The 25,604-nt window shown below is 43.0% G+C and overlaps 1 protein-coding gene and 1 pseudogene across 2 annotated transcripts; one reads left to right on the top strand and one right to left on the bottom strand.

Moving 5' to 3' along the window:
- Positions 1-3,306: 3,306 nt before the first annotated feature.
- Positions 3,307-8,363, top strand: LOC118394066 (protein adenylyltransferase FICD-like; annotated as a pseudogene).
- A 941-nt stretch (positions 8,364-9,304) lies between these two features.
- LOC118393276 (squamous cell carcinoma antigen recognized by T-cells 3-like) lies at positions 9,305-22,624 on the bottom strand. 2 transcript variants are annotated; one of them, XM_035785810.2, is made up of 19 exons: positions 22,339-22,624; positions 21,540-21,666; positions 20,518-20,622; positions 20,244-20,428; positions 19,496-19,601; positions 18,613-18,737; positions 18,200-18,355; positions 16,691-16,829; positions 16,387-16,494; positions 16,191-16,268; positions 16,044-16,102; positions 15,815-15,924; positions 15,583-15,695; positions 14,358-14,434; positions 13,250-13,421; positions 12,636-13,111; positions 12,385-12,537; positions 11,241-11,431; positions 9,305-11,006 (listed from the first exon to the last, which is right to left on the bottom strand). In XM_035785810.2, the coding sequence occupies exons 1-19, from the start codon at positions 22,522-22,524 to the stop codon at positions 10,817-10,819; spliced, it is 2,856 nt and encodes a 951-aa protein (XP_035641703.1). In that variant the 5' UTR covers positions 22,525-22,624; the 3' UTR covers positions 9,305-10,816. The 2 variants fall into 2 exon arrangements, with proteins under 2 accessions (XP_035641703.1, XP_035641702.1); XM_035785809.2 differs by having other exon boundaries at positions 16,366-16,494; positions 22,339-22,623.
- Between the last annotated feature and the right edge of the window lie 2,980 nt (positions 22,625-25,604).

Raw genomic sequence — 25,604 nt, forward strand, 5'->3', positions numbered from 1 at the left:
ACGTGGACTGGGACATGTTTCGTATTGCGTCAGATAAAAATATTGACGAATACGCTGATTCGCTGTGCGAGTTCATTAGAACGTGCGTCGAAGATGTCGTTCCCATAGCAACGATAAAAACATTCCGTAACCAGAAACCGTGGATTGATGGTAGCATTCGCGTGAAACTGAAAGCGCGAACCACTGCTTTTAATCAGGGCAAGGTGTCTGGTAACATGTCCGAATATAAACAATGCAGCCATTCCCTCCGCAAGGCTATTAAACAAGCTAAGCGTCAGTACAGAGACAAAGTGGAATCTCAATTCAATGGCTCAGACACAAGAGGCATGTGGCAGGGTCTACAGTCAATCACGGACTACAAGAAGAAACCCAGCCCAGTCACGGACCAGGATGTCTTGCTCCCAGGCAGACTAAATAACTTTTTGCCCGCTTTGAGGACAATACAGTGCCACTGACACGGCCTGCAACGAAAACATGAGGTCTCTCCTTCACTGCAGCCGAGGTGAGTAAGACATTTAAACGTGTTAACCTCGCAAGGCTGCAGGCCCAGACGGCATCCCCAGCCGCGCCTCAGAGCATGCGCAGACCAGCTGGCCGGTGTGTTTACGGACATATTCAATCAATCCCTATACCAGTCTGCTGTTCCCACATGCTTCAAGAGGGCCACCATTGTTCCTGTTCCCAAGAAAGCTAAGGTAACTGAGCTAAACGACTACCGCCCCGTAGCACTCACTTCCGTCATCATGAAGTGCTTTGAGAGACTAGTCAAGGACCATATCACCACCCTACCTGACACCCTAGACCCACTCCAATTTGCTTACCGCCCAAATAGGTCCACAGACGATGCAATCTCAACCACACTGCACACTGCCCTAACCCACCTGGACAAGAGGAATACCTATGTGAGAATGCTGTTCATCGACTACAGCTCGGCATTCAACACCATAGTACCCTCCAAGCTCGTCATCAAGCTCGAGACCCTGGGTCTCGACCCCGCCCTGTGCAACTGGGTACTGGACTTCCTGACGGGCCGTCCCCAGGTGGTGAGGGTAGGCAACAACATCTCCTCCCCGCTGATCCTCAACACGGGGGCCCCACAAGGGTGCGTTCTGAGCCCTCTCCTGTACTCCCTGTTCACCCACGACTGCGTGGCCACGCACGCTCCAACTCAATCATCAAGTTTGCGGACGACACAACAGTGGTAGGCTTGATTACCAACAACGACGAGACGGCCTAAAGGGAGGAGGTGAGGGCCCCCGGAGTGTGGTGTCAGGAAAATAACCTCACACTCAACGTCAACAAAACTAAGGAGATGATTGTGGACTTCAGGAAACAGCAGAGGGAATACCCCCTATCCACATCGATGGAACAGTAGTGGAGAGGGTAGCAAGTTTTAAGTTCCTCGGCATACACATCACAGACAAACTGAATTGGTCCACTCACACTGACAGCGTCGTGAAGAAGGCGCAGCAGCGCCTCTTCAACCTCAGGAGGCTGAAGAAATTCGGCTTGTCACCAAAAGCACTCACAAACTTCTACAGATGCACAATCGAGAGCATCCTGGCGGGCTCTATCACCGCCTGGTACGGCAACTGCTCCGCCCTCAACCGTAAGGCTCTCCAGAGGGTAGTGAGGTCTGCACAACGCATCACCGGGGGCAAACTACCTGCCCTCCAGGACACCTACACCACCCGATGTTACAGGAAGGCCATAAAGATCATCAAGGACATCAACCACCGAACCACTGCCTGTTCACCCCGCTATCATCCAGAAGGCGAGGTCAGTACAGGTGCATCAAAGCTGGGACCGAGAGACTGAAAAACAGCTTCTATCTCAAGGCCATCAGACTGTTAAACAGCCACCACTAACATTGAGTGGCTGCTGCCAACACACTGTCATTGACACTGACCCAACTCCAGCCACTTTAATAATGGGAATTGATGGGAAATGATGTAAATATATCACTAGCCACTTTAAACAATGCTACCTTATATAATGTTACTTACCCTACATTATTCATCTCATATGCATACGTATATACTGTACTCTACATCATCGACTGCATCCTTATGTAATACATGTATCACTAGCCACTTTAACTATGCCACTTTGTTTACTTTGTCTACATACTCATCTCAAATGTATATACTGTACTCGATACCATCTACTGTATGCTGCTCTGTACCATCACTCATTCATATATCCTTATGTACATATTCCTTATCCCCTTACACTATGTATAAGACAGTAGTTTTGGAATTGTTAGTTAGATTACTTGTTGGTTATCACTGCATTGTCGGAACTAGAAGCACAAGCATTTCGCTACACTCGCATTAACATCTGCTAACCATGTGTATGTGACAAATAAAATTTGATTTGATTTGATTTGATTTGATTTAGTCACCACCTGCAGAACCACTCCTTTATTGAGGTTGTCTTGCTAATTGCCTATAATTTCCACCTGTTGTCTATTCCATTTGCACAACAGCATGTGAAATTTATTGTCAATCAGTGTTGCTTCCTAAGTGGACAGTTTGATTTCACAGAAGTGTGATTGACTTGGAGTTACATTGTGTTGTTTAAGTGTTCCCTTTATTTTTTTGAGCAGTGTATGTTAAATTCTTACTTTACGTTTCCCTTAATATATAATATATTTATATTTAGCCATATAGCCACTAGTTGGTTGAATTCATTATTTATCTACTCATTTGAACACATCTTAGGAAACTATGTTTAACGTTAAAGAATGCCTCCCGAAGTTTTTCTTTTGACATGCACACAACTGACACAGTTATCAAAAATGAAACGATCATACATTTTGTGCAGTGGCGTAAAGTACTTAAGTGAAAATCCTTCAAAGTACTACTTAAGTAGTTTTGGGGGGTATCTGTACTTTTACTTCACAACATTCCTAAAGAAAATCATTTAATACATTTTCCTTGACAGCCAAAAGTACTCGTTACATTTTGAATACTAAGCAGGACAAGAAAAGGGTCCAATTCGCAAGCTTATCAAGGCAACATCCCTGGTCATCCCTACTGCCTCTGATCTGGCAGACTCAGATATTTTAAAAGTACAAATAATTAAGTCTGTTTTTGCAATTGCATTTACTTTTGATACTTAAGTATATTTAAAATGAATACTTTTACTCAAGTAGTATTTTCCTGAGTGACTTTCACCTCTACTTGAGTGATTTTTCTATTAATGTATCTTTACTTTAACTCAAGTATGACAACTGGACATTTTTCCACCACTGATTTTTGTGTGAACTGCTCCTGATTCTGCCTCTTTCCTACACAGCTGTTACTCGGCTAGCCCAACTGGAATAGATGGGGAATGTGTCACTTGAGAATGGAGGATACCATCATCAGTGATGATGGCTGCATTAACGGTGTGGTGGCGTTACAGAAGTGGCCGTCTCCTTGGCGGATGGGAACTGCTGCTCTGCCTGCTCCTGTGCTCTCTGGTGGCGCTGTTGATGCCGTTGGTGGGGATGGAGGACCAGTGCAGTGCCCAGTTTCACTGCTAGCTATGGGGTAAACTTCAGCGCCCCGCTGTCTAGTCCACCAGCCTCACTGTCCCCTTCACAGCCCTCAATCTCCTGCCCCTAAGGGCCAAGCCCAGTATAGGTATGTGTGAAGTTATCATTAATATATTATACTTCTGGTTGTAAGAACTAAAAACATTGGTCGGTGGTAGTACACTGTTCAAAATAAAACACAGTTGTCAAGTAATAGGGCTAATTCATTTATGGAGTGAGGGTGGGGGTAGTGGTGGGAAGATTGATACTGGAGCTCCGATGTGGTTTTCAAAGCACTAAATCAAATCAAATTGTATTTGTCATATGCTTCATTAACAGTAGGTGTAGACTAACAGTGAAATGATTACTTACAGGTCCTTCCCAACAATGCAGAGAAGAGAGGAAAAAAAGATAATTGAAGGAATAAATACGCAACAAGTAACGATAACTTGGCTATATACATGGGGTACCAGTACTGAGTCGATGTGCAGGGGGTACAAGGTATTGGGACAGTAGCACTTTCTGTTTTGGCTCTGTACTCCAGCACTTTGGATTTGAAATGAAACAATGACTGAGGTCCGACTGTATTGGGTGAACTGTTTAGAAATTACAGCACTTTTTGTACATAGTCCCCACATTTTAGGGGACTGAAAGTATTGGGATAAATGTACTTGTATGTGTATTTAAAGTAGTCAAAAGTTTAGTGTTTGGTCCCATATTTCTTGCATGCAATGATTACATCTAGCTTGTGACTCTACAAACTTGTTGGAGACGTTTGCTTTTTGTTTTGGTTGTTTCAGATTATTTTGTCCCCAATTGTAAATAATGTATTGTCACTTTTATTATAAATAAGAACAGATAAGAACACTTCTACATTAATACGGATGCTACCATGATTACGGAGAGCTCTAAATTAATTGTAAATAATGAGTAAGACATGCTAACCTGTCACATTACAATAACAGGAGAGGTTAGCATTTTTGAGGGGTTTGATATGTGTGCGGATGTGGTGGATTGAGACACAGCCCATGCAAAGAAACAGATATTGCTAGCTTAAACAGATTTTGATGGGGATTTTTTTATTTATTATACCACAAACGGAAAATGGCGGGGGCCTCGCACGGCTAAATTATTTTTATTGATACAGCAAAGGAAGCTATCCTGAAATCGTAGCACACTAGTATCTAATCTAATCTTGAGAGTATTTAGAATTGTTTTCTTTTTCAAAAAGTGTTTAAATTAAAAAGCTTATGAATCCAACGTGTTTTCTTTATGTAAAAGTAAGTTGAAAACGTTTAATTCAAAGCAAATGTGAGAAGCAGTTACCACTTGATAAATGACATACAAAGCTTTATTTGATCCCTCATTCAGTGGCTCCTGCTATGGCTTCCAAAATATTGACCTCTGCTGGACACTATTTACAGACTTAGTCTAGATATTCTTCTCTATTTCTCACCTGACAGGTGGCTCAGACTGTAGTGCAGCAGTGAGTCTATCTTGTGGAGGCACATGATCGATATCCATATAGATAAAAATATATATTTCAAATAGTTTTCTTTTAAACACTGGCTACATTGAATTTCTAACTTTCTAAATGCTGAGTTTCGATAAGCATAGGCAGTTCGTTTCAAAGCATAAATGGATAGTAGAGGTCGACCGATTATGATTTTTCAACACCGATACCGATTTTTGGAGGACCAAAAAAGCCGATACCGATTAATTGGCCGTTTTTTATTTATTTGTAATAATGACAATTACAACAATACTGAATGAACACTTATTTTAACTTAATATAATACATCAATAAAATAAATTCAGCTGCAAATAAATAATGAAACATGTTCAATTTGGTTTAAATAATGCAAAAACAAGGTGTTGGAGAAGAAAGTAAAAGTGCAATATGTGCGATGTAAGAAATCTAACGTTTAAGTTCCTTGCTCAGAACATGAGAACATATGAAAGCTGGTGATTCCTTTTAACATGATTCTTCAATATTCCCAGTTAGGAAGTTTTAGGTTGTAGTTATCATAGGAATTATAGGACTATTTCTCTCTATACCATTTGTATTTCACTAACCTTTGACTATTGGATGTTCTTATAGGCACTTTAGTATTGCCAGTGTAACAGTATAGCTTCCGTCCCTCTCGCAATCCCCCGAGCTGACAAGGTGAAAATCTGTCGTTCTTCCCCTGAACGAGGCAGTTAACCCATCTAGGCCGTGAATGAAAATAAGAATGTGTTCTTAACTGACTTGCCTAGTTAAATGAAGGTGTAAAAAATAAATCTGCAAAATCGGTGTCAAAAATGACCGATTTTCGATTGTTATGAACACTTGAAATCGGCCCTAATTAATCGGCCATTCCGATTAATCGGTCGACCTCTAATGGATAGTTTCAAAGTAACGATACCATGTGATCAATGACGTCCGAAGCTTCGTTTTGGTGCTTTTTCTAACCTTGTTGCAAAATGCGAGATCCCACTGATTTCGCAGTGGTGCCGGTGCGTTCTTCAATGCAAAGTTTCTTTCAAACACTGACCTCTACAGGACACCTTATTTCCAAATTTGATTGATTTGATTTTTATCTTTCAATTTTTATTTGATTTTTTTATAGCACCTGAACGGGTAGCTCAGCAGGTAGGGATGGGGATTTGGGATCAGACACCAGCATAGGCACAAGATCAAATCCTGGCGCAAGAACTGGCAAATCTGGTGCAGTCCATGAGGAGGAGATTGTGGTGGTTAATTTCTGTATTATCAAACGAGGAGAGTTAAACTTAACACACGAGTCAGAGTTATACTTAAACTACATCTTTAATAATAAGAGCTTTTGCAATAGCAATGACTTTCAATGATGCAGCATTTCTAATGAACCATTGAAAGTGACCACACAATGGCTACTGAGATCTTTTAATAGCAAAGATGCACCCCTCTCAACCTTGATGACGAACAACAGATGCATAGAATGGTCACAAGGTTAAGATTTGTATGAAATGTATCTATAATACATAGCACACAGCAACTGCTGTGTCAACAGTTTTCATTGTATAGACAAGTGTCTAATCCTCCTACTCCAAATTGTAACCATCTCACCCTGGTACGGTATAGCACAAAAACATTACCTCATGTTATCTGGAATGCTCTTTAGGTTTTATCACCCAAAGACATCGTAAATCTCCTCTGTCAGTGTTATCTCACAGAGGTCCATCCTCAGTAGAACACACACACAATAGTTAACAGAACACTCTATTCTGTCGAATAAAACAACCATTATAATACAATACAAGCATTATAACATAACCTTGAAATTTCCACGACAAGATGCACTGCAGTACTTAATGCTGCAGGTGGCCACACCAGATACTGACTGTTACTTTTGATTTTGACCCCCCCCAGGAACACATTATTCAATTTCTGTTAGTCACATATCTGGAACTTTGTCTGTTTTTGAACATGTGTACATAATTGTATGAACACAAGATTAAGTTTGCTGAAAATAAAGCAGTTGACAGTGAGGATGTTTCTTTTTTTTCCTGAGTTTATTTCCCCACAGCCAGATTAATTTGTGGATACAATTTTTATGTCTCTGCGTGCAGTTTGAAGGAAGTTGCCAACTAGCGTTAGTGCAATTCCTAACTAACTTTAACTTACTTCATAGTGCATGCAGGCATACAAATGGTATGCATGAATTCATCTGTCTGGGGAAGTAGATAAGGGCCCAAAATTAATTGCCAAAATCCCAAAGTATCCCTTCAATACACTTCTTTAACAGCACAGCCTGGTTATGTAATATATGTGTGTGTGTGGATTGCAGAGACCCAGCTGGAGGCCAAGGAAGCGCTGCAACAGGCTGTCAGATGAAGAAGCAGGGGAAGAGGGAAAAGGCCCACAAGCTGCTGGTGCATGCGCTCAACATGAACCTGGACTGTGGAAGCTTTGACAGAGCTGGGGACCATTCTGGAGGAGGAGAAGGATGTTGTCCAAGCAGACCACCTATATACCAAGGCCCTGGCCATCTCACCATGCAACGAGAGGGCCCTGGTTAGCAGTGACCGCACACTCCCCCTGGTGGAGGAGATCGACCAACGCCACTTTGGGGTTATTGACGTCCATCCCCAAGGGTAACTCTGCCCTTAGACGTGTCAGGGAGGAAACCTACTATTACCACATCTACCACACCGTGGCTACAGAGGGCAACACACTCACTCTGTCTGAGATCCGCCACATCATTGAGACTCGCTACGCCGGGCCCGGCAAGAGCCTCCAAGAACAGAATGAGGTCATTGGTGTGGACGCAGCCATGAAGTACATTAACACCATGCTGCTGTCCCTCACTGTCAATTACATCCTGGAGATCCACCGGCGTGTGCTGGGCTACATAGACCCTGTAGAGGGTGGGTGGCTGCGTACCAGCCAGGTTTTTATAGGCCACCACATCTCACCCCACCCACAGGAGCTGGTGCAGTGGCTCAACCCAGAGGCCCTGCAGCTGCACCCTGTGGAATCCGCAGCGCTCACCCATTACAAGCTGGTGTATGTGCACCCCTTTGTGGACGGAAACGGGTGCACGTCACGGCTGCTAATGAACCTGGTGCTCATGCAGGCACGCTACCCACCCATCACTGTACGCAAAGTTCAGAGTACTACACTGCTCTGGACACAGCCAACAAGGGTGATGTCCGCTTCATAGCCAAATGCATAGAGATCACCCTGGATACCCTGCTAATCGCCACCAATGAGCACAGTGTGGGGCTGCCTGGCTCCAGCCGCCACCAAGCCTGTCCCGACTGCAAACAAACCATCCCTGTCCACAACAGTGAGGGGACGGGAGTGAGTGGCGCATGACTGTTTGGCTTTGTATTTCTCTTTATTTAGATTTGCCAGTTTGGGGTTAATATTGCTCTAAGTGTAAAGATATGTCAGTTGATTTATGGATAAAGAGCAGCTCTGTGTCAATGATAGCATGACCTTGAACGTTTTTACTGGGAGAACGCATCTTTACAGAAATTAATATTCTCATATCTCATGGTTTGTTTCCTCATACCAGGTAGAGGTGCAGCCGTTTGAACTAATTATTACGTATGTGTTTTGAATAGAAAACATGTTTTCAGCTGCAGATTGTTGTACGTAAAGGGACAATAAGGGTCACATGTTTCTAACATTGAATAAACATAAGGGTCATGAACTTGTTGGTGCACAGACACAAATGGACCTGTTTCATACTCTTGCCAAAGCTACTCATTGTTTTTAGTGTCGGTTCTGAAGGACATTTAGGCCTATAATTGTGAATTTGCTTTCTATTCATCTGAGTTATTTTGATGAGTGAATGTGTTACATTAACTGAAGGTGTTACAGTATGTGTACATGTCTGAGATGATTGAGTTGGGATTCTGCTTTGAATTGTCCCCCTTAAGAAATACAGTGCACAGTAGATCACTTGCGGTGTGTCGATTCAACATGTAAAATGTTCTGTGGTCAGGCGATAGGCAGGCCAACAGTCGTGTTATTCTGTCTTGTCATTTTGAGAACATGGTTTGAATCAATGTACTATACTATACAGTAGCTCATCTGGGTCATACTGTCTGCTATTTCACTGAAGCACTGCCATGTATTTAATCGTTTATTTTAATGTAATTAGGACCATTTCGGCCCTAAATGTGATTTGCTTAGTTTCAAAACTCAACATTATTTGAATTGCTTTAATAAACAACTTAAGGTCAGAAATGGCAACAAAACCACAAGACGACATTTTTACAAGACTCAAATCACAAGTGTAAAACTTGGAACAAGCAATAAATAAAAGAATCACTGAACAAAAGTAAAACAAGTTCAATCTCACAGGGTTGCGCTGACAATTTTGTAACTAAAAAATAAGCTAGTTCTAGTTTACATTCGCATTCTCGTAATAGAAAAATGTGAACACCATGACAATGATTTCAAAATTACTACACAATGTACATTATATATTGGACAAACAGAAAGCAACTTCTAAAGCTCAAATGTTTGTAGTCTCTAACTAGATTAAGCCACTGTGGTGATAGAACGTCGCTAGATATAGCTAATAATTCTCAAACATTCAAATGCATTACAAAACTATGGCCAATCACTTGGAGTGTGTTAATTCTGAACACACATGACGTTCCCCACTCATCCAAACAGGATTACTGGTCGACAGAATTGTTAATGACCACATTCATTCGAAAGGCAAATGAGATTTAGGAATTGAGTTCAAACATTTACATTCCCACGATGTAATTTATTGAACTTATCAAATCTGCCTACAATATGTGGACATGGAGGGCTCTTGCAATCAAAACCGCTGCATAGATTCTTTCTCCCAACAATGGTTGATTCACTTGTGGACAGGACTGGTTAGAATGAGATGACAAAAGCCAAGGCCCTTTAGTGCTTCTCCAAACTGTCAGTTCATTCCCTACCCAGCTCATTCCTGTCTAAGGTATTGAATGAGCAAATTGGAAACAATCTCAGGAATAAATGAGAATACATTTTTTTAAAGTATTCCCTTCTAACCTTTCAGGTAAGACAGCCTAAACATGATGGGTTTTAGTGAGTCAGACAACCTTACATTACAGTGCCACCAAAGAAGTCCCAGTAAGGGAATAATAAAGGATTATGTTTTTATTGGAAAAGACTTAAACTAGTCTAAATGTGAGCACAGAACTGGTGAGGAATGATTTCTGGCCAGTGCATATGCAAATTAATTATTTGTACAACTGCAGTTTTAGGTAATATTCTGTAAAGCGAAGCATTAGTCATTCACTGCGTGGGAACAAATATTGTTGCATGTAGGGCAAACAAAAAAAAAGAGTGGTATGTTGACACCTTAAGGAAACTTAACACACAAAAAAATCTTTCATTGTTGTAAATACATATTTACACATACATCAATGTCAAGCTCTTGCATATACCTTTTAAAACATGAGTCACAAGCTGGTTTTGTATTTTTTTTATATCCCTTTCCAAAACAGAACACACGATAAGTATTATTTACATACAGACATATGATACGTCTTCTATAAAACACCTTTCCCAATTAAAAACAAACTGAAATTGGTAATTAAAATAGGCACTCACACTTGTTCACAAGGATGTAGTAATATGGAGTCTGGGGCCAGTTGAGCCAGGGAGATTAAGGCTTTCTTACAGAAAGTGACAAGGAAGATGGGGGCCATTGGTGTGGAATAAAGGAGAGTCAAAAATGTACAGCACAATATCTGCCATCTCTTCTCCTCAAGGACACAAGATGGCTTTCCATACAAAGGCAGGTTTTATTATTTTCACTTTTTGAAAAGCATTTTAGCAAAGTCTGAATTAGACAAGGGCTTGGCTTGTGCTTCAATCCCAGCATCTCCAGATGCGCCCCCTGTGGGTTTAGGTGCAGTCCCATTCTCTGCTTTACTTTCTGATCCAGTCTGCCGATGTAGTGAACGAGGGAGTAATGAGAGCTGGGTGCGCCCTTTTCCCCTCCTGAAAAACAAATCCGAAGGAAATCAGACCTCTCAAATTCAAGTTATTGTTTCACATCGCTTTAGTGGGTGAGAATAGCAGTTTCAAAAAGCAGTTTATGTCTTATGAGTTAGATAAACAAATGGGCTGATAGGAATGAGTACCATGTTAAGGGAAATATCTTTGTCTATTAATATGTTTTAGGTGCCAGTGTGTGTGAAGAATACATTATTCCCCGATCGTTGGGCAACTTACGATCCATAGACCATAGACCGGGGCATCATGGCTCCCACGGGTCTGCTGAAGCCAGGCTTGTCGGCAGTGTTTCTGCGAGGCGGGTTGCTAATGGCAACAGAGAGTGTGTGTTCCTGTAGTACGGTGCCATCCAACTTCAGCACGGCCTGGGAGGCCTGAGCCTCATCCCCAAACTCCACGTACGCCAGACCCTGCAGACACCACACAGTAGCACATTAGACCAGCAAAATCTAATGACCAATGTGTCAATGGAGCTTTTACATTATAGATTCAAACGATCTGTTTGGATTAGTAATATGACAAATAGAACATTTAACATTGAAACGGAATTGGTTGAAATCAGTTGTCCATTAAAACCACGTGAATTTACATTGCAGCTGTGCTGCCGCCAGCAATGGTTTGGTTCTCCCGGTGTGTCCCTTTCAGAAGGTTAAGCATTGCACCTCAATTCACATGACATTTTATTTAATTTCGGAGGAGGCTGCTGTCGCTTGCCTTTCTCTGCCATTTTTCCAACTTCATGACGTAGTGGTGGAGAGTCAACTCCAAAATAATTGACTCGTTGCACATCGACTCCCAACTTCAGTAAAGCAGGGCCTATCATCCATGAACAGGTTAGAATATTGAGATTAGCGAGATGCAACACTTCACTGTCATACAGTATCTGTGCACGCGTTCACTTCATGCTGTTCACCAGGTGGTGGTAGCCAATACACCAAAACAACTGAAAAGTTGAGCCTTGCGCTTAAAACACTCTGTGGAAATGTACCTACTATACTGTTCACTTCCTGCATCTACAAAAAAAAAGTGCTTTTTCTTAATGTTAAGGACACCAATTTCATTTAAACCTTTTAACGTTTAAAATGTTCACACCCCTAGTTGGGGTTCCAGAGTGGCGCAGCGGTCTTAAGGCACTGCATATCAGTGCTAGAGGCGTCACTACAGACCCTGGTTCGATTTCAGGCTGTATCACAACTGGCCGTGATTGGGAGTCCCATAAGGCGGTGAACAATTCGCACAGCGTCATCCAGGTTAGGGTTTGGCCGGGGTAGGCCATCACTGTAAATAATTTGTTCTTAAACAGACTATTCTTAACATCTTGATAGAGAAAGGAATAACCCTACCTACCAGCGTTATGCCTTACCTTGGGTTTGCCTGAGCGGTTGGTGACCAAGCGGATGTCTTTAATGGTGCCATGAACCTTGCACAGCTCCTCTAGCTGCTCCTTGGTGCAGGAAAAGGGCAGGCCCGAGATAAAGATCTTGTGTTTCTCTAGGTTTGTGTTGTACTTAAACACCTAGAGGAAGAGAAATTAAGTTACTTACTAGCCACATGGTGAACCACAATTCCATTCATTCACCTCTAAATGCAAACTAACAGATGTGGGTCTCTTACCTTAAAATCAGGGTTCTTGTTTTTATCCACACAGGGTGATACGAACATGGGCCTGCCTTCCACCTCTTGCCGGTCCATCTTCAGGGCCTCGACCACAGACGCCTTGCCCTCAAACTGTACGTAGCAGTACCCTCTGAAGCCCTTGGCAGCATAGACGGGGCGCACTGACTGGACAGGACCACAGGGCTCAAACAACTTCTTCAGCCTCTTCTCTGGATCCTCCATGGTGAAGGCCAGGTTACTGATAAACACACTGCAGTCATCCTTGCGTAGCTCGGGGTCGTCTTCCTGGGTCTTCCATACGGTGGCTGGCGCCACCTGCTGGCCCCTCTTAGTACCAGGGGGTTCCTGTCTGCGGCCAGGGGGGGCTCTCCTCCCAAACAGCCCACTCTCTGTCCCCATGAACTCCTCAGCACCACCACATCCCCCCCTGAAGCCTTGGTCGCCCTCCCTTCTGTGCCTCTTTGGAGGTTGCTCTGTTGCACAGAGGTGACACAAAGATTGCGCAAACACACAGGATGACTTCTATACATGCCACTTTATTAGCATAAGTGGAGACCAAGCAATAATAATCCTATGTTAAATAAAGGTATGATCTTCATGCTTCTCCTTACCCGATTCCTCTCCCCACTCATCCTCGTAATCCTTGTCCTCTGCCTTCCGCTTCTCTCCAGGCCTGCTGCCTCTCTGGCCCTTCTTCTGGTTCTTCTTGTCTGCCTTGGCCCTCCGCCGCTGTTCAGTCTTCTCCTCCACCTGTCGAGCTACATGGGCCTCTTTGTCTGTCACCTGAGAGGGACAGGGATGACGTTATGAACCTGACAGTTCCAGTCCTCAGGAACCTGATTGGTGTCACAGTTTTGCCCCAGCTAACACACCTGAATCCAATAATAAACTAATCATGATCTTCTGTTTAGAATGCATTTGGATTAATCAGCTGTGTTTGCTAGGGATGGAGAAAGTGTGACACCAATCAGGCTCCCGACAACTGGAGTTTCCCAGGCCTGTATTACAGCCTGAATTTATAAATGGAGATGTTTTGTGTCACTGGTTTACACACAATGCCCCATTAAGTGGGGTTTAGCTTTTTGAAATGTTTACCAAAAAATACATGGAAAAGAGTCATGTATGCAACCTCTTATGGCAAACCTAAAGCACATTTTTACTCCTGAACTGATTAACAAGTCACATAATAAGTTGTGTGCAATAAGTGTTTAACATGCTTTCTGAATGACTACCTCATCTCTGTACCCCATACATATCATTAATGATCTGTAAGGTCCCTCAGTCAAGCAGTGCATTTTAAACACAGATTCAACCAAAGACTAGGGAGGTTTTCCAATGCCCCGCAAAGGGCACCTATTGGTAGATGGGTAAATATTTTTAAAAGCATTGAATATCCCCTTTAGCATGGTGAAGTTATTAATTAGACTTTGGATGATGTATCAATACATCTGTAATCGCTACCAAAGGTGCTTGTACAAAGTATTGCCCCAGGGGTGTGAATACTTATGTAAATGAGATATTTCTGTATTTCATTTTCAATAAATTTGCCCCAAAAAACAAAACATGATTTCACTGTCATTATGTGTGTAGATGGGTGAAAAAATAAATCAATTTAGAATTCAGGCTGTGCACCAACAAAATGTGGAAGAAGTCCAGGGGTATGAATACTTTCTGAAGACACTACGTCCACAGGCATGACTAGCAGCTGTGTCGTCCTACCTTGGCCCTCTGCTCATAGACTCTGTTCAGCCGCGTCTCAGTCTTCTGCACCGCTGCATCCCAGTCCTCCAGAGAACCTGGAGGTTACATAGAACAAACTGCAATGAAACATTCACCTTACTCTCAGACTAAGGGTTACCAATACAGTGCTGTTTTCAACAAATCAGCCAATCCAGCCCATCAACTGACACTCCAGATACCTGTCCACTTATTGAGGGGATTTGGTTAAGCTCATGGTTGGTGAGAGTTTGCACTGGTGAAAAGAGATTGCATTCATTTTGGAACCAGGCTGCCTCCCGGGCCTGACCTAGGTGCCCCGCTATGGCCGACGGCGAAGTCGGCACAGAACAAAAGTGACACAAGTTAAGTACGTGGAGTAATGAGTAGGATTCTGTTTTCACATTCTAAAGTGATTGTTTTGATAAAAACGCTTTCTGCCTTCCCAATGAAAGCTAGTTTGAAAATTCTTGAATATATTTTAATGGAAAATAGATGTTTGTTTCTGAATAATGCATCATGCTGCCTTATTTTACAATATAATAATAATAATAATAACCAAGAGGCACAAAGACGGCAAATTCGCACTTCCCTCACCGGCTTTTGTGGTCACGTGACGGGCCATAGCCCAGTGCAACTCAGACCAGCTTAATCCAAAGCCAACACCTCATTTGGCCGCCTTTCGTTCAAGTTCTCTGCTGCCTGTGACTGGAACGAATTGCAAAAATTGCTGAAGTTGGAGACTTTTATCTCCCTCACCAACTTCAAACATCTGCTATCTGAGCAGCTAACCGATCGCTGCAGCTGTACATAGTCTATCGGTAAATAGCCCACCCATTTTTACCTACCTCATCCTCATACTGTTTTTATTTATTTACTTTTCTGCTCTTTTGCACACCAATATCTCTCTCTACCTGTACATGACCATCTGATCATTGATCACTCCAGTGTAAATCTGCAAAATTGTAATTATTCGCCTACCTCCTCATGCCTTTTGCACACAATGTATATAGACTCCCCTTTTATTTCTACTGTGTTATTGACTTGTTAATTGTTTACTCCATGTGTAACTCTGTGTTGTCTGTTCACACTGCTATGCTTTATCTTGGCCAGGACGCAAATGAGAACTTGTTCTCAACTAGCCTACCTGGTTAAATAAAGGTCAAAAATAAATAAAATAAAAATATCAAATCGCCTCATTCATGACATTTCCATCACGTTGACTTACCCTCAACTCTCTCAAAGGTGAGCAGGACCTCGCACACATGCTCTGGGTAGTCGGAGGTACACTGGACGGCCCTGTGGAGGGCTTTCCTGCAGTGGAGAGCATCTCCGTACGACCTGCAGAGTCAGAAAACATCACACACAAAATCAGCATCAGATTTGTCACTAATAAATCAATATCTCTAACCTTGAAAACAGCAGTTTATAGGTGACGACTAAAGAGTGACCTCACTGACCTCTCCAGGTTATAGTACTCCAACCACATGTTGGCGAATTTGGCGTTCCCTTTTGTCATGATGCTGTCCCACAGTTCTCTGGCCTTCTGCATGTTCTTACAATGCAAGGCCTGGTCAAAGACAGGAAAGAGGTGGTTTAAAAATCACATTCTAATTTGTATAGATGCTGTTTTTGCACTGATAGAAGCAAGTGAACACAAGACTAGTGTGTCATAATCTTCACCCTTACCTCTATCTTTGCCCAGACCTGCATGATAGTACAAGAGGGGTCTCCACTTTCACTAAACCCTTAAAAAAGGAGCAAGACATGGTGGTGAGTCTACAACACAAACACACAAAGACAGATGAACAGTACACAGGCTGCAGGTCCACTTACTCTCTTCCACATCTTGTTTCATATAGTCCAGGGACCGGGTGAAGGCTGCCCGCAGCTCCTCCAGCTCTCTGCTCGACTCTGGAAATGCATAATGCCATTATCAATAGAGGACTTCTTTCATGTATACACTTGACTCCACTAATAAGATTTTATTACTTATGTTACTTTGCATTACCCAATGTTAAGGTGCTTTCACCTTTACTGAAATCGACGCGCCGCCTCAGGTAATCAAGGTACGCTTCCCAGATATTCACGTAATCTGTGGCTTGTATGAAACCAGCATTCAGGGCCCTTTCAAAAACATCTGTGGAGGGAAAGAGATGATCTTCATAATTCCACAGTCTCATGGGCAAAACAACTCCTGTAACCAAGTTCACCTATTTTCATTGAAATATACATTAAACAAATGTCTTCTTTGTTTACAATCTTTGTTTACATCCACTCCACGTATGACAGATATTAGTGTTGCCACCATGACCCTCCTGTGGTCCAGTGGTTACCTGAGATAGTGTGGTGGTCAGCCCCATGCCTCTCCAGGGCCAGCAGGTAGTTCTTCCACAGGCCCATGGTCCAGGGGCAGTTCCTGACCGCACGGTCGTGAGAGGACAGGACCAGGTCTTTGATCTTCAGTTGGCGGTCCTGAGGCAACAGCAATTCGATACAGTAGAGTATCCGCATTAGAGGTCGATCGATTAATCGGAATGGCCGATTAATTAGGGCGATTTCAAGCTTTCATAACAATCGGAAATCGGACACATTCTTATTTTCAATGACGGCCTAGGAACGGTGGGATAACTGCCTTGTTCAGGGGCAGAATGACATTTTCACCTTGTCAGCTCGGGGGATCCAATCTTGCAAACTTACAGTTAACAAGTCCAACCCAATAACAACCTGCCTCTCTCTCATTGCAATCCACAAGGAGACTGCCTGTTACTCGAACGCGGTAAGCCAAGGTAAGTTGCTAGCTAGCATTAAACGTATCTTTTAAAAAACTATCAATCCTAATCACTAGTTAACTACACATGTTTGATGATATTACTAGATATTATCTAGCTGTCCTGCGTTGCATATAATCTGACTGAGCATACAAGTATCTGACTGAGCGGTGGTAGGCAGAAGCAGGCGCGTAAACATTCATTCAAACAGCACTTTTGTGCGTTTTGCCAGCAGCTCTTCATTGTGCGTCAAGCATTGCGCTGTTTATGATTTCAAGCCTATCAACTCCCGAGATGAGGCTGGTGTAACCGAAGTGAAATGGCTAGCTAGTTAGCGCGCGCTAATAGCGTTTCAAACGTCACTCGCTCTGAGCTTTCTAGTAGTTGTTCCCTTGGGTAACGCTCTGCTTGGGTAACGCTGCTATTGACAAGGAACTCAAAGACAGCAAATCTTCTGTAAGTCATACCTGGGTGATATTAAGGACATGTTTTTGTTAGATAGGTGCAACCATTGGATAGCAGAAATGTTTCACTACGGCAGCTACTGATATTCCACACCTCTGTAGATGTGAAAAGACCTACACCTGCAACACAACACTGCACCAGGAATAATATACTGCCAAACTCCATTAGGCAGTGTCATGATTTGATTAATGTGTGGAAGCATATAATTCAGTTAAATCACACATCCAATGTAACCAATTCCCTGAGTATATGCAGGAGACGACTAGATTTAATCACAGCACTTCCACAGCATATAGATACCTTGATGGCTTTCTTTATTTCCTTAAATTCTATAGTTGTGAGACACAGAAAGTGCCAAAACTGGGCTTCTTAAAGACAGCCTAATAATGGATTACAGGTTAGGAACCATATGATTAAAAGTAGTTTTTGCCTTCAAACTAGTGAAACGACAAGGCTCTGATGAATTACTCTGTCTGTGTTTGCTATCGCAGCATCTAATTACCATCCCATTAAAGATATTCAAAGGCCCATGAATACATTTCATGAGCTGCTGGGGAGAGGGAGACGGCTGGCTGTGAGTAATTAAAATGGGGGGGGGGTGGCACTCACCAGGTATTTGGTGTACTTTGCCCACATGTCTGGTACCAGGCAGTTTTCTGATAATGCCCGCTCAAAGATGATCTGGATCCGTGCTGGGTCACCCTCCTTTTGCTCATAGTCAATGTAGGTCTGATACTCTGCCAGCTTGGGTGGCTCAGCTATCATCTGCAACACAAATGTTGGCATGTTAAGGGCATTGAGCAGACAACCATGTCTAGAATAAAGACTCAGAGTCCAGAGATTTCACACACATAAAAAAGCAAGACCTTTGCTTAAGCACATAATACTAAAAATGATACATAACTTTACTACTAATCTACTGCTACTTTCTAGGCAGTGTAATCAAATTGAATGCTTAAAATCCTTCTAAAACAAACAGTATGGTACAAATGTCCAGACTAGAATACAATCTAGGTAAGTACCAGAGTCTCCTCATAAGGCTTGCTCTTCTCCATTTCTTGCAGGGCCCCCTTGTACTTCTGGGAGACTGTATCAGACACCCCCTGGTCAGACCACTCCTCATACTCTGCATATGTTCCGTCCATGTCTGCAAAAGAGCACAGTTATCATTATGAAAAACCTTTCACACTCAACCCTGAATATGCATACAACAGCCAGCCACATTCTAAGTGTAGCTAAGAATGAAGGTGATTATATAAAAAGCATCCTGTGCATTTATTACAATGACTTGAATGGAGACACACCAATAGTTCCAAATCTCATTTATTGGGATATTGGATTTTGAAATATTCGCGTTCTTCCACATTTGACTAATAACACACAGCCATGTAAATGCTTCACCGGTTTTCTTTTTCTTTGTGCCATCATCTTGTGGGGGTACAAAACACTGACTGATGACAGGCCATAGATTAGGAGGGATTATACACTGAGCGTTGGCACAGGTCATAGAAGAGGGAGATGGGTTTAGCCGTTCCAGAAATGCCTCCGGTGGCCGTTCAGCCGTATCAAAAAAGGCAGCAGACAATGCCAGACCATTTATCTCTTGGCCAGTTCTGCACTTAGATGAAAGGTTGGTCAGGGACCACATTACTGGGCCTGGTGAGGATGAGTGCTTTCTCTGTAAACTTCTGTTTAGTCTTTCAAAAGCCACATGGTAAGAGAAAGCACCACACCACAACTCTCCTGACATTGCACTGGCTCTCCACATCTGTCCTGAAAAGGTCTTTGCAACGGGTACTTCCCAAGTCTGCCATGATGGACTCTTAAGGACATGCTATTACATCCAACCGAATCTCCTCCCCTCTGTACAGCACCACCCCCAGAGACGAGCAGGAAGAGCCTTACCCATTAAGGGGATGGACAGCTGGCGGCGGAACAGAGTGTGGATGCGCTCGAGCTGAGCGTTCAGAAGCTCCTGCTGCTCGCGGGTGGGAACGCTGCCAGGGGGCGGCTGAGGAGAAAGCAGGTAGAGAAAACGGATTCAAAATCCAGCAAAGAGACTGGTTTGTGTAATATCAGATTGAGTTCAAATCATACGTTTTTGTTTCTGCCTAATACTCAGATATAAGGAAAACGTACCATCATTCATTTGGCAAATGTTCTTATACAAAACACTAGTGATTGGGAAAATTGAAAGTTACATATCGGCATATAATTTTAGGAGATAAATCATCATATCGTATTGACAATATCGCAATAATTATTGCGCTAGTTTGCTGTACGTGCACCAAAACACAAGTATTTCTCCTTCATAGCGTGTTCTCCATCTTCTTTTCCAATAGGGAGGCAATTTGTTTTTCGGGCACTTTTATTTCCATGACTGATCAAAACTCGTTTTCTCATGGCTCTCTTGTCCTTCTGCAGCAGACATATGGTCAGCAATATGTTTGGAACATCAAATCACAGTATCGAATTGCAATACATATAGAATTGTGAGAACCGCAATACATATCGGCACATAAGTATTGTGATAATAATGTATAGCAATTCCGAGCCCTACAAAACACCCTAAGAAATAAAGACATGGGGAGGTATAGAGAAATGAGTAGCATGTTGCAGCTATTTGAGATCATTATTCTTCAGGGTAGCTCACCTGAACTGTTGCCAGTATGGCGTTCTCAAACTCCCTGTAGGCCTCCCACACTGTCGCCCCCTTGGTCATGTGCAGCCCCACAGCTGTCAGGGCTCTCTCGAAGATGGACCTCACCTTCTCCATCCCACCAGGCAGTCCCATGCCCCCGATAGAGTATTGGGCATATTCCAGCCAGATTTCAGGGCCTGAAGGCCACACAAGAATTGCAATGTTTAGTTTACAATAACATCACATAGAATCGTAACACAAGCCAATGAGTTGGGGCAGAACTCACAGATATAATCTTTCATAGCCGTCTCAAAGAGCTCATAGACTTTCTCCCGGTTCGGCTCCTCTTCTGTTAGGTGGATCTCATCCTTGAGCCAGTCCAGCCAAATCTCTGCAGGAGGACAAGTCAGCTTTGCATACAGTTCACAAAAACATTCAGTATGTTCAAAACAATGAAACCATCACAACTTTCAACAGGAATGTGTTGAAACTGTAAACCTTGTTCCAAATGATTAAATCATCATCCATAAAAGGCCAATCAAATCACAACAAAAGGAGCTGCAGAACTATTTTCAACAAGTCTCAAATGCTGACTAGACCTGGCGCGCGCATACGCCATCGCGCACATGTTGATTTTTGTCCACCCACTCCATATGCGATCAGGACACGCAGGTTGAAATATCAAAAAGAACTCTGAACCAACTATATTAATTTGGGGACAGGTTGAAAAAAACAAAACAATTTATGGCAATTTAGCTAGCTTGCTGTTGCTGGCTGATTTGTTATGGGATATAAACATTGAGCTGTTATTTTACCTGAAATGCACAAGTTCCTCTACTCCGACAATTAATCCACAAACAAAAGTGTAAATCGAGTTAAAGATTACTAGAAACTTCTTTCGGGTTTCTTCTTCTTCTGACTTTATATGGAGGTTGGCAACCAACTTTAAGGTGCATTACCACCACCAACTGGACTGGAGTGTGGACCTCAGCTCATCTTTCAATCAACAGTATATGCTTCTAAAAACCTATGAGGAAATGGAATGGGCGGCCCTTGCATTGTGTCAAGCAGTCACAAATAGAACCAAGTTACATTTCAGCGCCTGGCTACGCAGATGCTTGTGCAATGATTGAATAACGTGTGTACATTTATTTTGCAATACTCGCTCATGTGACGCAGGTGATGTGGTCAGCACGTTAGATGTAATCCAGTCTACTGCACGTAGCACTTCAGCTCAATCATAGAAGTAGTAATGCACAAAGCTGTCTGCAACACCACATCTCCAGAGGCCACCAGACACCAACCAACCTTCAGTGAGTGGGAAGAGCTCACTCATCTTCTGCCTTGCCTTACGCAGCCGAGGCAGCTCCCCCTCCTGCCTCAGGAGTTTTATGAGGTCCACATGACAGTTGTAATCAAAAGCATTGATGGACAGCTGAAAGTTAGAGTATAGAGTCAGACCAACAACCACTGGGGTGCATTTACAAAGTGTCTTTGGTAAGCAAACAAACACACAACGTAACTAACTAAACAGGACTCCACTTAATTGTGTAGTAAGATTGTGAAATCAACCAAGTACTGTTCAATTTTGTTGGTGACTGTTTAGTTAGCTACCTTCCTAGCTGCAGCTCGCAAAAAAGGGCGCGTGTTTACAGCTGCTGCAAGCACGTTGTCGTTGGGGAAATCAACTTCGCAGAAGCATGGATTTGTTGCCTATCTTGCTAACGCCAATGTAACTTGCTAACTAACTGCCTAGAAATCAGTATTTGATATGTATTAAATTCGTAAGTATTATATTATTGTGGCTAGGTAACATGCTAGCAAGTTATGAGTCAACATTAGCTAGTATGGTAACGTTACGTAGTCAACGTTACTCCAAAGAAGCTAGCTGGCTAATAGTAGCATGCTAGCGAGCTTTCGTTACTTTCAATGTGAGCGGTGCAAGTCTACAAACAAGCCAACTTGCTATTTGATGTGGATTGCTTTCAAATCAATGTAACCGACAACGTTGTTGACAAACGTTAGATAAATGGCTAGCTTGGTTTCCATGAATTTCTCAAACAAAGCTAGAGTAAGTTAGCTTAGATAGCTAAATTTGCTAACGTACCTGCTCCTCCAAACGCTGAATTTCGGCTTCATTCTCTTTTTCGTCTTCTGATGAATTGTCTATTTCATCGTCGGAATTTTCAATTCCCAAACCCTCCTCTTCACCTGAATCCATTTCATTTTCCATCACTGCCTCTTCCTCCATGTCTTGCAACTGAGTCTCATCTGCGTCCCCCGTTGCTGCCATGTTGGAACTTTCTCTGCCTGGTAACAGTCAGTGAGAGCTTTCCAAGGTGCGAAGGGTGCAACTGCAGCCCGTAATTCGGGGCGTTCCTGCATGTGGGCATTCCTGCACCTGTAGGAACCCCTCTTTATAAATTCAGCAAAAAAAAAGAAACGTACCTTTTTCAGGACCCTGTCCTTCAAAGATAATTCATAAAAATCCAAATATCTTCACAGATCTTCATTGTAAAGTGTTTAAACACGGTTTCCCATGCTTGTTCAATGAGCCATGAACAATTAATGAACATGCACCTGTAGAATGATCGTTAAGACACAAACAGCTTACAGACAGTAGGCAATTAAGGTCAAAGTTATGAAAATTTAGGACACTAAAGAGGCCTTTCTACTGACTCTGAGGGACACCAAAAGAAAGATGCCCAGGGTCCCTGCTCATCTGCGTGAACGTGCCTTAGGCATGCTGCAAGGTGGCATGCAGATGTGGCCAGGGTAATAAATTGCAATGTCTGTACTGTGAGACGCCTAAGACAGAGCTACAGGGAGACAGGACAGACAGCTGATCGTCCTCGCAGTGGCAGACCACGTGTAACAACACCTGCACAGGATCGGTACATCTGAACATCATACCTGCGGGACAGGTACAGGATGGCAACAACAACTGCCCGAGTTACACCAGGAACGCACAATCCCTCCATCAGTGCTCAGACTGTCCACAATAGACTGCGAGAGGCTGGACTGAGGGCTTGTAGGCCTGTTGTAAGGCAGGTCCTCACTAGACATCACCAGCAACAACGTCGCCTATGGGCACAAACTCACTGTTGCTGAACCAGACAGGACTGGCAAAAGTGCTCTTCACTGAGGAGTCGCGGTTTTGTCTCACCATTGGTGATGGTCGGATTCACGTTTATCGTCGAAGGAATGAGCGTTACACCGAGGCCTGCACTCTGGAGCGGGATCGATTTGGAGGTGTAGGGTCCATTATGGTCTGGGGCGGTGTGTCACAGCATCATTGGACTGAGTTTGTTGTCATTGCAGGCAGTCTCAACGCTGTGTGTTACAGGAAAGACATCCTCCTCCTTCATGTGGTACCCCTTCTGCAGGCTCATCCTGACATGACCCTCCAGCATGACAATGCCACCAGCCATACTGCTCATTCTGTGCATTATTTCCTGCAAGACAGGAATGTCAGTGTTCCATTGAGCACGTCTGGGACCTGTTGGATCGGAGGGTGAGGGCTAGGGCCAGGGCCATTCCCCACCAGAAATGTCCTGGAACTTGCAGGTGCCTTGGTGGAAGAGTGGGGTAACATCTCACAGCAAGAACTGGCAAATCTGGTGCAGTCCATGAGGAGGAGATGCACTGCAGTACTTAATGCAGCTGGTGGCCACACCAGACACTGACTGTTGCTTTTGATTTTGGCCCTCCTTTGTTCAGGGACACATTATTCCATTTCTGTTAGTCACATGTCTGTGGAACTTGTTCATTTTACATCTCAGTTGTTGAATCTTATGTTCATACACATATTTACACATGTTAAGTTTTCTGAAAATAAACGCAGTTGACAGTGAGAACGTTTCTTTTTTTGCTGAGTTAACTTAAATGTACCAATAGAAGTAATGAATCCAGTACATAGGCAGGAGGGCTCCAATACAGTCAATGACGATAATGCACCATAACGTTTAATCCCAACCGCATATAAACCCCACAGAAGAGGCGGGGGCAACAACGTAGATAGCTATAGTTAGTACACACCGGTAGAGTATCCTTTGCCCCTGCCTGTCGGGCACTGTTTTCCCACAGTTCTGTTAAATATGGCAAGGGAAGGTGTTAAGCAGGAGGGTGCGAAGGAAACTGAGTGCTACCTTAGCCAGTTAGTCCTGAGGACAACGGTACATGGAAGGCGGGTGCAACACTGTATTGTGCCCTTACAACCGTGAGAGTAGGTGTTCAGCAGACGGGATCGAAGGACACTGTCTACCGGTGAAAAAACTCAGATAATACTTTTATTTCCCTTTTGACCCACATTCAAAAGTGTCATACAAGCATGAAGATGTGCTCGGAGGGAGGGGGGCGTTCATGCAGGAACCAATGGGATGCTCGAGGGGGGGAGGTTCCTGCAGATGCAGGAATACCGTGAATTGCGGGCTGCAGTTGTTCACCGTTGTCCAAGGTAGAGCCTGGCAAGTGAACACACACCCAGATTCTATGCAAAATTCAAAACGTCATGTAATCTGGTACCTTTCCAAAATATCAGACTGTTACCATTACCGAAGTCACCCTTAAAACACAAACCAGAAGGTTGGATTAAATTATATTTACACTTTACCAGTTGTAGGCATACCTGCTGTTAGTCCTTTTGGTGGTAGGATGTGGAGACAGGGTTTCCACAAGAAGGTGTTGTTTTACCCTACTTTTTAGGGCGCTGGTAGGTTCTGTCTCTTATATTTTAGATCTCTTGATGCATTGCACGTGATGCACAATATGTAAATAATAACCAAATATGTGGACCGAAGCACATTTATGGGAAGTGGTCCACTATTTGTGCGAATTGCATCAGTATTGAAAATAAAAATCGTAAATAGAAACGCTATACAGACCAGCGTACTGAAGGTCGGGTTGATAACACTTCTCTGTGGATATTTTGTATCAGATTAGATCCGACATAGGGACAAAATTGGCGGACAAAAGGTCAAGTAAATTGAAATTAAGTTTGTTCAACATTCTGACTTGTAATGGGACTGTTCTGGAATGCTGAACCTGCATGTTAGAGGTGTGTGTAAATATTTCAATCTCTGATTCTATCTGGTACCGAGCTACATGGCAAGAAGACGACAACCTAATAACAATTGTATTTTATTTGGACAAAAATTGCTATAACCACTATCTATTGCATTTGCTAAAATTCTTCTTGAAAAGAGCCGATACTGAATCTCCCTGCAATTAAATAAAGCCAGATTTACAGTAGGCAATTAAGCAATTTTAATGGCCGATGTCATGATGAGCTTTCACCATGATTGTACATTGGGGTTTGGGGAAAATATAGTATGTATCCCTGTGCATTCTGTGCAATGGGAAGCACATAAGAAG

Source organism: Oncorhynchus keta, chromosome 14 (genome assembly GCF_023373465.1).
Source record: "Oncorhynchus keta strain PuntledgeMale-10-30-2019 chromosome 14, Oket_V2, whole genome shotgun sequence".
Taxonomy (NCBI): Eukaryota; Metazoa; Chordata; class Actinopteri; order Salmoniformes; family Salmonidae; genus Oncorhynchus; species Oncorhynchus keta.